Below are 13,142 nucleotides of genomic sequence, written 5' to 3'. Positions count from 1 at the left end.
ACTGCATGGTTAAGTCAGGCAGCCATCACAGAAGTTGAGTTGAAGAGAAAAACAACCTATGATTGCTAGCTAGTGCTGGAAGAGGTGAGGGAATATGTCAACTTAAGGCAGGTAGTGACCGCAGATTCAGTCCATGAGAGGGAAATAACTAGAAGAATAAGAATGGGGTGGAGCATATTTGGCAGGTTCTCTCAGTTCATGAATGGCAGTGTACCACTATCCCTCAAGAGGAAAGTATATAAGAGCTGCATCTTACCGGTACTCACCTATGGGGCCAGAACGTGGAGGTTAACAAAGAGGGTTCATCTTAAATTGACGACAGAGCGAGCTATGCAAAGGAGAATGACAGATGCAATGTTACGGAACAAGAACATGGCAGAGTGGATCAGGGAACCAAAACACGTTAATGACATCCTAGTCGAATTTAAGAGGAAGAAATTGGCTTGGGCAGGGCATGTAATGCAAAGGCAAGGTAACTGATGGTCTTTGAGGGTAACAGACTGGATCCCAACAGCAGAAAGTTAGGTGGGCGAATGCGATTAAGAAGTTTGTGGGGATAGGGTGGCCGCAGCTGGACCGGGACGGTTTATTCGAAAGATATGGGAGTGGCCTTTGTCCTGCGATGGGTGTTAGTCAGGCTGATGATGATAATGATGTAATTTCAGCAATGCCAACAGAGGGACACTAGACGTTTTGAAGCGCAATAGGATCAACCCTGGTCTGCATAAACTGAAAGCTCGCCTGTGACAGGTGATCAACATCCGAGAACATTTCTGAGGAGCTGAGCTACAGATATGATGGATTTTAACCCTTCTGGACATTGCTTTATGGCATTTGTAGTTATTCCAACGTTATTTGTCGTTCTTCCTGAAACTCACTTTTTTTGCCATTCCTTCTTATGCAAGAAATCTGAACTTTATTCCTGCATAATAATTTTCATTGAAACTATGTTGACCTATTATATATCTCTCTTTGCAATGAACCACAATAAGTGAATCTTGCAATTTTTTTTGTTATTGCTGCGTTTTTTAAAATGATTTTTAAATGCGTTTTTTTAAATGATTAAATTTTTTCGTTAATATTGCCTTCCATATACTTCTGCCTGCACCTGTACATAAGTACAAAGCAATTTGCCTCACGACTTAAATTGAAGTTATGACTGCTTGCGTGAGATGTATATTTTGCACATTTTCTTTCAATTAAATTCTTTTTATATATATAAAAGAGTATGGTTTTTAAGATAGACAACTAGTTTGCAGTTTGTACAGGCTATTAAAAAATTTTTCCCACAAAAGGGCCTCATCATACCTTAAGCAGAGCTTCTTTGGGGGAAGTGAAGTACTGTGTTTTAAACTGATGAGTTCTTAGTGGCTGTGTGGCAGCAATTTCAATGGTTGCACAGACGAAAGCAAGCTGCATTAGTGCTAAAAAACCTTGCAGTCTTGCTTACGTACCCACCTCTTTGTTTTAATGTGTGAGCAATGTCACCATAAGCTAGCAGTCTGTCCTATCATCTGAAGGAGGGATGTGGGTCTTGAGGTTGCAAAACATTTTTCGAAACAAAGTGCTTCGTACTAAATATACTTCAGACCATATCTCCGCAAAATATCCACGCGCAAAACAATCCCAAAGTACAAAAATAAAAACTGGAAATTTTTCGAGATGTGCAGCTGAGAAACAGAGCTTGAGCTTCGAAATGACGTTCCAATTCACATGTGTGCAATTCCAAATCTCTTCCCTACCAGCACCAGTTGTGCTGCCATTTGAAAGCATGTTTAGCGCCGTCTTGTTTTGACACGTCTCTATCTGCATTTGTGATTTTACAAATAGTCTCTGCCTTATGGGATTTTTCTATGGTTTGTCTTGGGCAGCTGAAATGAGCTTGATATCAATTTATTTGGGAGGAGTAGAGCTGTGCAGTGACGCTATTTTTACTGGCTTTTACTTTATGCATTAAATTTATATTTGTTGGTTTCCTAAGTTACTAGCCAAACCATTTTGTATGTCCTATTCATATATGTATATATTTTTTAAATGTATTTTCACTGAGGCAAGTGTAAAAAGTGTATCACCACACATATTGCATCTTGGCTGATGCAGTTCTGTAAATATTTCTAATACGTTATAAACATTTTTTCGGCTGAAAGCCTGTTATAAAGAGCCCAATTTAAACCACTGAACTCCTGATAACTCATATTCTAGTTGAGCTATTCAAATTCTTTTGTATATCTGGACTCTGCATAAAAAAAAAAAAAAAAAAACTTTCATGGTGATTATGATTAAGATTGTGCCAGAAATAAAAATGTTTTAAGACCCACATTTCCCCTTAAGGGAACCATAATGTGCTCATTCAAAATGCGGTAAAACCTCATTGGTACGTTGCCAATTCGTACGCTGAAAATCGCGGAAATTAAAAATGTCCCATAGAGTTACATTATATTTCTCCTGGGTAATACCTTCCCAGATAACACGATTTCCTGGCTAGTATGTTCAAAATTTCGACAAATTGTGGTCGTATAATACGTTGATTGACCAACCACATGTGTGCAAACATACAGTAATGTGCACCTTTATCGTGAAGACTTTAAAAAAATTTTCTGGCCTGAACTGCTGGCTCGTTTGTGGTAAAACTGAGCACAGAGCTTGCGTATTGTTTTAACTTTTGTCTTGTAGCAAATTTTACAATGGTACTTACATGATTTGGCCGCGAATGATGCAACTCTGTAATTGTCTGCGCTGAGATCGACGAACTGAAAGCCGCCAGCGCCGGATTGTCGCGAAGGGCAGCAGTGGCTCCATCAGAGGGCCTGCGCAGCTTGTAATGATGACCTCGGCACCCTTTGCATCGTGGTGCTTTCCTATGCAAACAGTGGATGGTGCCATTAACGCCCTTCGGCGAAAACCCAGAGTTGGCGGCTTTTGATTCATCGATTTCGAGGCAGACGATTACTGGTTTGCATCATGCACGGCTAAACCAGGTTAGCACCGTTGACAAACTTACTAAGAGACAAAAGTTACCACAATACCCAAGTTATGTGCGCAGTTTCAGCGTAAACGAGCCAGCGGTTGAGGCGAGAAATGCACATCACTACAATGGGCCGAACGTGAGGACACGCTGCATCTGGAATACAGTGGCAGTCACCTGCTATGGTGGCTTTTTTGCACTGCTGAGTTGCAAGGAGGCAAAGCACCACCATCATCATCATCAACAACAACAAAAACAGCTCGCTAGAATTCAAGAGATCCATTTTTACGGGGACGTGACATGAAAAGGAGAAAAGCTGAGGTTTCTTTGCGGTGCATAAAAGCAGGAGGTGAAGCATCCATGGACTACAGCGATGCGTTTACATACGAGCGGGTCAGTTGCAGAAACACTGCGTCAGCCGCCGCTGTGGCTTCCCCGCAGTACTTAGGTGCAAAGAGGGTGAAGCATTTGAAAACGACGAGGAAGAGATTTTAGTTACTTTCCTCATTGCCATCGACTGCCTAGATGCGTTATGAAGTTCCTTCACACGCTCAGCGCAAATGCTTACTGAATTCTGCGAGTTTTTCCTGCAATTTTTTTTAAATATATCAGCGAGGTTTTACGGGTTACAGTAGGCTCCTGTTAAGTCGAATTTTTGGGATAAGAAGAGCAGTGTAAGAATAATAGCGTTTGAGATTTTTATAGCTGGTTTTTCTCAGAAAAGTGATTTTTTTTTTAAGTTCATGGATTTTGTCAGACTGAGTATTTTAACCATTTTCTGGTTCCCACAGAGGCTGAAAAATCGGTCAGCAACTGTATTTAGTAGCACCTTGCATGCTCGCATAGCCTTTTTTCAGGCAATTATAAGACAACCAAATTCTCTTGGTCCCTTCAAGTTCACCTTGAAGGGAGTTTACTGTATTGTAATTCTACATTACCCTAAACAGCTTGTCCATTCTTGTGGGGCATGCCTGAGAAGGGATTCAGGCACAAGCAAATGTTTTGTTTTTTTCCTTACAGGCCAGCACATGCACATGGGTCAAGGAAGCAGCAATGAGAGTGGTGGGAGCCGACCGAGAGCCACTCTAGCGGGAATGATGCCAGGCCGGAGCCGCCACATGTCCATGCGCCAGACTCCCCTGGTCTACAGAGGCAATGGCCCCACGACAGCTACAACTGGGACCAACACAGTCCCTGCAGAGGTACTGAGTAGAGCCTTCATGCCTTACTTTTTTTTTCTGTTGTTGCTTAGTCCCTTTTCATTCCCCCATCCCTGCAAAAGTGGCAAGAAAAAAAAGGCATATCTGAAACATCAGCGTCAAAGAGTGTCTTCAAGTGTAACCAGGCCCTCCAAAGGTAAATCTGGTGGCCTTCAAACTTTCCCAATGTGTGATAGCTTTCAGATGTAGCCACCACATGCTGCCAAGTCATGAAATGCACAGTATTCAACATTGAAATAATTAATAGCAGTTGGCTGCCATAGTGGCTCAATGATTATGGTGCTTGCTGCTATCCTGAAAGACATGGGTTCAGTCCCGGCCGCGACGGTTGAATTTTGTTGGAGTAAAAATTCTTGAGGCCCGTGTACTGTGCAGTGTCGGCGCACATTAAAGAGCCCCAGGTAGTCGAAATTTCCAGAGCCCTTTACAACGCATCCCTCATAGCCTGAGTAGCTTTGGGACGTTAAACCCCCATACACCAACGCCATAATTAATAGCAGTTTGCAATTTTGCCATACATGGGGGCTAATTTTCGCAGTCATTGCTTAACGCTTGCAGAAATGACTACCACAGCCTTAACTGAAGGTTAAATTATCTCCATAAACACAATATTAATATCCAAAGTGTTAGCACCCAAACTCTGAAGAATTTTTTTACACAACAAGAGTGATGGTTATGCTCTCTGTAATTGTATAATGATGTTTTTCTTTTCTCAGGTGTATTATGCTGGTCTTGATGTAATGGGGAAATCTTATTGTTGTGTAAAATGCGATTTTTTCTTTTCAGACAAGAAGGTCTTGACTCACTTTCTATGTGTATTTTCTCGTGACTATGCTGCTATATATGTAAATGTGCAACTGCTGTATGCCTTGTAAATGGGGGCTCGAACCACGTCAAGTGATAAGTTTTCACTTTTGTTCGAGTCCCTTTCCGCCTCGACGGAATAAAGTTCAATTTCAATTTCAATTTATTGGCTAGGCAAGCTGGTGTACAGAGAGGGAAGCAGAGCAGACATATTTATCTTTTACCCACATGCCATCGCAGCTGTTGGCCAGATCAACACGCCGCCGACAGAGCCTGGACAACCGTTGTCCTGTGGCTGCCCCTCTTGGCAGCACGGACAACCATGGCCGTGTGATGGCCATAGCTCGAGGCCGATCACGTGGGGGAGTAAGGCAGCAGGGCCGTCAAGTGAGCCATCTGGCTTTCTTCAGGCACACTGAGCCGGAGTGCCATTTTTGCCACTGTGGCACATTTTGTAAAGCGAGGAGGAAAAAAAAAAAATGGAAGACGCTGAAGCTTCGCCTTAAGAAGTGGAACGCGACAGCATGTTGCAGCGCTGCCAGGGAGTTCACGGAACGCCATCGCCCGTTCAGCGCGACACCTTGCCCGTTGGAAACAGCTTTGAACGCAACGCATTTTTGAGGAGAGAAAATGGCTCAGTAATTCCCTTACATCTCGGTAGACACCCGAACCCTGCTGTAAGAAAAGGGAGGTAGGTGGGAGTGAAAGAAGAGAGTGAGAGAGAAAGAGGTGCCGTAATGAAGGAAACGAAAATTGTATTTGAGGAAAGGAAGTAGCAGTAACTGTCTCACACATCTCGGTGGACACCCGCAGCCCCGATTATAGGCTGCCGGTTCAAATTCCTGCCGCAAGTTCTCTAACTTAATTAGTAAGTTTATACTGCTTGAAAGGCTGAATGGTATTGCACCATCTGGAACATTCTGCGGCAAACAGTTCGCATGATACGATTTTTCCCGACGAGCGGTGTCAGCAACTACAACTACGACGCTGACGGCTTTTCGACCGAACGAGCTGTATACGCTGGTGCGTAAACGACTGTGTATGGGATACTGAAAAGAGCGCCATAGAACTGCACAAGTAAGAGGTCGCGCTCATATTCTCAACCAAAGCATATCTCATTAAGAGCTGTCGCTGAATATCGCGTTGACACGTGGTGACCGTCTTGTCATTTGTTGTTTTTTTTTTAACCTTAACCCCCCCCCCCCAATTATGCTTAAAAACTTGCAGAGGCACCCTGCGAACGCGGTAGCCGCATTTCCGTCCTGACGAAAGCCTGCATGTCCTGGTAGTCAATACACTAGATCAGTTAAAACTTTGTAGACTAATCCAAGCTACGACCCGAAAGAATTTTATTTATTAATGCTTCTGGGATTTTTCGCTCACGGCCAACGCCGCCGCCGACGACACCGACCTTTCTGCAAGCAAACAGAAGGCAAAGCTTGCACTGTGTGGGCAAAAATTTTTGCTGACATTGCTGGCTGTGTATTCACGGCCTCATGAAAATAAATGGAACACGCACTGTAAGTTATTTTAACATTGTCTGCAGGTTGCTGTTTTTTTATTTGCACTGCACTTGTTTAACAAAATGAGCATGTTGCATACCTCCAGTTATAACGCAGCATGGCTTTTCACATTCACCTTGCAGTTGGGGCAGCACCGGCGCTTAGGCGGTAGTGGTTCCCTCTGGTCTGGCTCTTCCTCGGGCTCGGCACAGCAAGGGCCAAGCTCAGCAACAGCTGCTCAGCAGCAGCAGCAAGCGGAGAAGCAGCCAGCAAGTGCAGAGGCCCGGGTCAGGGAGGCCAGAAGTGCAGCGTCCACCTCGGCCTCAGAGGGGCCAGTTCGTAGGTCCAGCCAGGCCCTTGAGAGCTCCGCATCCAGGGTACGACGCGTGTGCCCTCTTTATGTAATGTGGACACGGTACTTGATTGAGTACTGCAACTTAACTCTTTTTTTTGGTGCCACAAGATTTGCCTCAGATGTGTGCCACGAAGCTAGCATGGAAACCGAATGGAAATCACATGCACAAGTTGAAGTAGCATGTATTGTAGTAAAACACAAACATTTTAAGAGATGAGGGTGTGCAGAAAATTATTTCTGCATTCACTGAAAAGCCTGGAAGTGTGAGGAGACATTCATTCTCCATTTGCTGGAATGAATACAAGCTGACTGGGTTGCAAGGCAATGCGGCTTTATTTGAAAAATTGCAATTTTTTTTCCTTCTGCTCTCGATTGTTCCGCAAAATTTTGTCCAGGACTGTAGTCTAGTGCAGTTGGTACTGATTCGAGCTACTGGCCATGAGGTAAAGCAGATTTGCCACCTGCCAGAGGGTGAGGAACTGCAATGAGTATGGATCACTCCTTGCGTTGTCTGCCAGCTAGCACTGTGTATCCACGTGTGTATGGCAAGCATTCCTGGTGACTGCTCTTTGAGCAGTACATGTTGCTCGGCTTGTTGGTTCATGCTTGAGGAAAAAAACAGGAGTGGGTGGATGGGACAAGTGCTGACTTTCAACAGTCTTTATTTGGCGGGAAGTGTTTTTTTTATATACATGCATATTTGTTCATGCTAAGCTGCAGATCACAGTCATCTCATGGTTGCAGAAACGCATGAAACAAATGCACTTCCACATACGATTGCAAAGTACCAGTGATACGATTTCCTCATTTCTTAATCTAAAATGCTCCAACATGTAGTAGTTTTATTTGGACAGTGCAGGTTATAACACTTTGCATTCAGACAGAGGTGACACATGCCTAAGCAGATTTGACATTGGTTATGTTTTCAAGCTTTGAGACACAGATGTCCAGGCTTTAGGGAGCATGCTACTCCACTTTGATAGCGCTCACAGTGCTAGCTAAAAAAGCTCAAGGCCAGCGGGCAAGTCTGCCAGTCTCAGGAATCTGGGAAGCTTTCAACGCCATGGGCACAGGGTAAGGTAGACAGAAGCATTAACTCCGCTGATAAGAGGGAATCAATTTTGCTGCATCAGAGAAAGCTTGGTGGGGCAACTGATAAGTGGCACCCGGGTTTGGTTTTGGTGCTTGTAGAACAGCCCTGCTGCACCATTGCTTCGGTGGTGCTGGTTTCAGAGGTGCCAGATGCTTTCTGTTCCTTATTCTGCAAGCACGTGCATGCACCATGGTGTGCATCATGGTTTTCGTCTGCTTCGTGGCATGTTGCCTGCATCTGCTGTGCTTCTGGTTGCCAAGGCACTTCGTTTTGCATCAGTGTCGACAGGTAGTGCATCGGTGTGGTTATTTCTGCAAAGAGGATAGCGGATAGGTGTGCACAAAGCCACATCGGCAAGCGACAGGAAGTGGAAGAAGAAAGTAGAGCGCAACACTGAGCGCCGGACGCGCGCTAGGAGCTTTCGTGTAGCAAAATCACTCCTGCCAAATACATTGCTGTGTGCCAGAGTTGGCACTGCTGTCTACCTTACTCCATGGCTAGAGGTAATTTTTTCAAATACCCTCATAGCTCCAAGGCACGTGCGATTAGTAAATTATCAGTTCAAAGCGGATACGAAGTGAATATTGTCGAATCGAAGCAAATAGTTTGCGACTGGAAATGTGCATTGGGTATAAAGCATCAGTTCTGGCAGTGCACAGCAGCTCTGCTTTTGTGGAGAGCCGAAAACCAAAAGTTACCCTCAGTCCCCCTGGGAGCGCGGGATGCTCAAGGGTGCTGACTTTTTTTGAGTGCAGCTCTTATGTGCCCATTCGTGGTTTGAGCTGTGTCAACGTCTGTGTAATGCATGAGCGTGAGGGGAGCGAGGGAAGGGGAGCACAAGAGCACACTCCTTGAGACCAGCCGTGCCGAGCGAACGAAGAGAGTGTGTGTGTGGGAAATAAAGACTGCTTTGTAACTGTACATGCATACACGTATCTCAATTTGTTTGCCTCAGTATATCACGAAATCAAAAACACCTACAGAGCTGCGCTTGAATTTCGCGTAATCGTTCATAGAATTTTTTTCCCATATTATACCACTATCTCCTAGGCTAAATGAAGGCCCACTAGTACTTGTATTATTTTAAATAAAATACCCACAATGATGGGAAGGTATATTGTCTTGTTGTGTGCAGTAACATCCCTGTATACGTTGTCTCTCTTGCAATCTGATAATTGGCAATTTTTCTTCTTGTGGCACCTGAATTATCAGTTTCCCTTTGTATCGTTCAGCTGTAGTAGTAATAGCAAACGTTCATAATGATAGTACCTTGTTCTGAGTGTAAACTGTGTGAACGAAAGCATTCAAAAGGGTCGAGAGCCGACTGGCATTTTTTGCAGTCCTTGTAGACTACTGTAGACAAGTGAAGGGCTATGCAGCATTTTGGACGTAGTTTCATGCATGTACATGGCCAGCTTTCTGTTACCTTGAAGTATTGATCTTTTCTCTTTTAGCTGCCTCCTGGGTTGTTGGTTCCAACATATTCACTTCAGAGTTCCGTAGGCAACATGCTTGAGGTGAGAATGTTGGCACAACTATTTTATGTGTACTGTAAGTCAAGGAAAGAATTGGTCCTTCACATGCTTTATTTCTTGTACCCTACTAGATTGTGCTCAATGATTATACCTGGGAACGAAATTTAATGGATGCAGCGTCACTCTTGGAGATGTTTGTTCGAGAAACTGTGGTGTCTCCAAATTTGCTAGGAGAGGGTAAGTACAGCCAAACTTCAGTCACTGCGTGCTGAGTGGTGTGTGCTTGTAAAGATTGTAACAAGAAAAATAAGAAAAAGAACTTAATTATTCAACCTTTGTTTGGTCTTGAGGGTCTTTGGACCACACTTTACCAGGACGTGTAATCTGATTTGGTGAGTTGCTAGTGATTATGTACATTTCAGCCAAATGTGCACAGCCTGATGTGGTACCTAGCACTTACTCGGTGCAAAGTACAGTCGAATCCCGCTACAACGAAATTCACAGGACCTGCGAAAAATTTTGCTGAAACGAGAACTTCGTTGTCATGAAATAAGACCACAACTCTGCCAGATTGGACTGTATAGCTCCAAAGTTCTTAGTTCGTCTATTTCCAAAATTCTTTGAGTGTTGGTCGTCCGCCATTTTGAAATATGTGCCTTTGTTTGACTTTCATGGTGCTCCAGAAATTGTCATTAGTCAAGAAAAATTTAGTTAGTATATTAGGGAGCATCATTTGGACAATGCACATGTTCACGTAAAAAACACATCTGCTACACTAGTTACCAAAACGCATAATTTTCTTCAGAGTCGCTTTGTGATGCGAATCACAGACATACCGGCGATGTGATTTTCTGCGGAAATTGGGAACTGACTAGATCCCATAGTTAGTTCGTGTTTTCGGAATATACTATGTTTTATTATGCTTTGCATGGTAAACATTACGTGAGGTTAGATATCGCTTGGATCAAATTGTTGCCCTGTTTTTTTTTGCTTTCTAGGTAGCACTTAAATAGTAAATCATTGGAAATGGAGTTCATGGTCGTTGTGCGAAGGCTGCTAAAAAGTGGTTCTGTGTGAGCTAAGCACGGTGCATTAGCAATTGCACGAACAGCTTTCTTTTGCAATAGTAACAGCTTAGTGATGTTAGTTTTGGTGGTACTATCCCAAACCAGGTGGCAGTAGTTAATATGTGATAAAAATAGTGAATTATATATTAACATCTTAATGGGTTGTGGCAGAAAGAAGCGTAATCTCAGTATGCCGACACCTTCTCACAATTTTTTTTTTGGAAATGAATTCTACGTGATTATTCCATGTTAAGTGTTCATCAAATTTAACTCCAAGGGTCTTTGTGTAGGGAACAAGCTCAATTTTCGAAGTACTAATGACAGGTCACCATTAATTTTGGCATTATTTTTGCTTGAAGTAAGAGGGCCTTAGTTTTAGTGCTATTAATGGTAAGTGCATTGAATGTGCTCCATTTATGTGATTTACTTAGGACATGATTGCAGCGTGGTACCAGCTCATTAGTATTAGAAGATGCAAAAAACAGGCTAGCATCATGAGTATACCGTATTTACTCGCATAATAGGCGCACTTTTTTTCCAGAAAATCCGGCTCAAAGTTCGGGGTGCGCCTATTACGCGGGGTAAAATTTCCGGAAATTTTTCGACTCGCAGAATTGAACACACCGCGTAAACGCACTCGTGTACGGGCCGCACCCCGTTTTCGCGAAGAAAATGTTAAAAAAAAAAGTCCGTGTAAGGGCCGCACCGAAACTTTCGGAATGCACGCGCCGAGGCCTCCGCGATCGGCTCCGGCTGCACGCAACGGGCGCTTGATCGCGGAGGCCCCACACGCGCACAGGAGCTTCCAGACGCCGCCCACGGAAGGCGCCCAAGGCCAAGCTCATCATCATCATCGTTTTCCTCTGCCGCGAGCTTTCGCTATCTATATCGCCATCAGCATCTCCAGCTCGTTTTTTTGTTGTTGTTGTTGTTGTTGTTGTTGTTGTTGTTGTTGCTGTCAAGTGCCGGGATTTGCGGTAGCGCGATAGTTATCGTGGTTTATGGCTTTGCCGCGGAGCGTTGATGTTTTAGCTCGACGGGCAAGCACCTTAACAGCTACACGGCTGGGAGTTTGCTCTCGAACGTGGCAAGCGTGCGGCAGGTCGGAAAATACGACTTGGCCGAGAAGTGCGGCAGTTGCGACTGAGGCGTCCCTAAATTTTCGTACGCGACTCCAAGCGCCGAGGTTTTCGCGGGCCTAAGTCGGGAACGTTTCCGGCTGGAAATGAAGCTTTCCAAAGAGACGTTTAAAGTGAGCATCCCTGAAAACTGTGTGCGGCTGTTCTATGCGATGTCGTTGCACGTGCTGTGGGTCCGCAGCAGCTGCGACGGCAGCAGCACTAGTAGGGACTAGTAGTCAGTAGTTCAGCAAAAACTTTGTTAAAATAAAGATTGGGAAGCGGGGGGTGGCGAGGCGTCGTCTTGCAATCGTGTAAATACAGTATTGATCACAGTGCCAAGTTCGGGGTGCGCCTATTATGCGCGGAAATAAAAAAATCTGATTTTTCGCGCCCTAACTAGGGGTGCGCCTATTATGCGAGTGCGCCTATTATGCGAGTGCGCCTATTACGCGAGTAAATACGGTAACTAGTCTGAAGTTGTTACCTGTCACCGTCCACACAATAACTTCACGTTGAAATGCACACAACTGATTTCTGTTACGTCTTCATCAACAAAGCGAGCAGAAAAGCTGCAAGCCGGCTCGCACCAACTGCTATGGGTAGCAAACTCTAACCCCTGAGCCATTGGCAAAACTGTCGCAGGCAATGGATCACATCTTGATGCGCACATATCTGCTCATTAAACCCGATTCCGCAGGGAGTGTCAGCAGTGCTGCTGAAAGCGCAAATTGACTTCGGCAAAGCATATTTGGATGTACAAAAAAAAAATTGGCTACTGACTCACAAACATATTACTGAAGCGCATATCCATGCTCCGAAAAGTGCTAGTTTTGGGGGGAAACAATTGCATTGCCTGGTATGGTTTGTGGACGGGAAATCATAACTACTTCGTTTTGACAGAAATTTTGTCGTAGGGGCATTCGTTGTGGCGGGGTTTTACTGTATGCTCTTCTTTATTTCTTACTGTAGCTTTTCTGTTTGGTTTGTATAGTCTGGAGCATCCATGTTCATGGGTGAGCATTGGTGTGTTAATGTCTGTGCGAAAGTCCACATACAGTCGAGCCCACTTATAACAAGCCTGACAGTATTGTGGATTGCGTTTGTTGTATTCAGGGTTTCTAGAAAGTGGACTTCTCATATTATAGTCAAGAATAGGCAGCCAAGAAAAAGGGTAGTTTATTTCTTTAGCAAATAGGTTATGGGTGTCTGCTCCATTACAGTAGGCCCTATCACTACGCTTTCTATGCTGTCCAGAGCAGTAAAGTGCTCCTTGCCAAGACCCATGCTGCCAGCAAGCTGTTTGGGGATTCAGTATGACTAGTCTCAGCTGTAGGATTCGTGGCAGCCTGTGGTTGTTCAAGCTTTTGTCATCATCATCATCATATTCTTTGCAGTCGGTCCATTACATCTATTATTCAGTCATCCAGATAATGTAAGCACAAAATCTGCAGAAATCAAATCTTTTGAGTCACAAGAAAGTGGGCTTGGTTGCACATTGCCTTTGAATTTTATTTGAAGTTGGCCTTATCAGCAGATTGCC

The 13,142-nt window shown here is 44.1% G+C and overlaps 1 protein-coding gene across 7 annotated transcripts in view; it reads left to right on the top strand.

Annotated features, from left to right (window-relative positions):
- Window positions 1–13,142, top strand: part of LOC149353074 (large proline-rich protein BAG6) — a 79,498-nt gene that overhangs the window by 42,977 nt on the left and 23,379 nt on the right. For 6 of the 7 annotated variants that reach the window (XM_089582280.1, XM_089582282.1, XM_089582283.1 and 3 more), the window contains 4 exons: window positions 3,986–4,167; window positions 6,635–6,868; window positions 9,394–9,456; window positions 9,546–9,651. In XM_089582280.1, the coding sequence (XP_089438406.1) occupies window positions 3,986–4,167; window positions 6,635–6,868; window positions 9,394–9,456; window positions 9,546–9,651 (585 nt within the window). Of the gene's footprint in view, window positions 1–3,985; window positions 4,168–5,229; window positions 5,356–6,634; window positions 6,869–9,393; window positions 9,457–9,545; window positions 9,652–13,142 lie in introns of all 7 variants that reach the window. The other variant, XM_089582286.1, reaches the window with a different exon arrangement.

The sequence above is a fragment of the Amblyomma mixtum genome, chromosome 3, assembly GCF_055824585.1.
Source record: "Amblyomma mixtum isolate Tamu chromosome 3, ASM5582458v1, whole genome shotgun sequence".
In the NCBI taxonomy this organism is placed as follows: domain Eukaryota; kingdom Metazoa; phylum Arthropoda; class Arachnida; order Ixodida; family Ixodidae; genus Amblyomma; species Amblyomma mixtum.
Note: the sequence above shows the minus strand (reverse complement) of the source record. Positions and strands in the feature narration are given on the sequence as shown.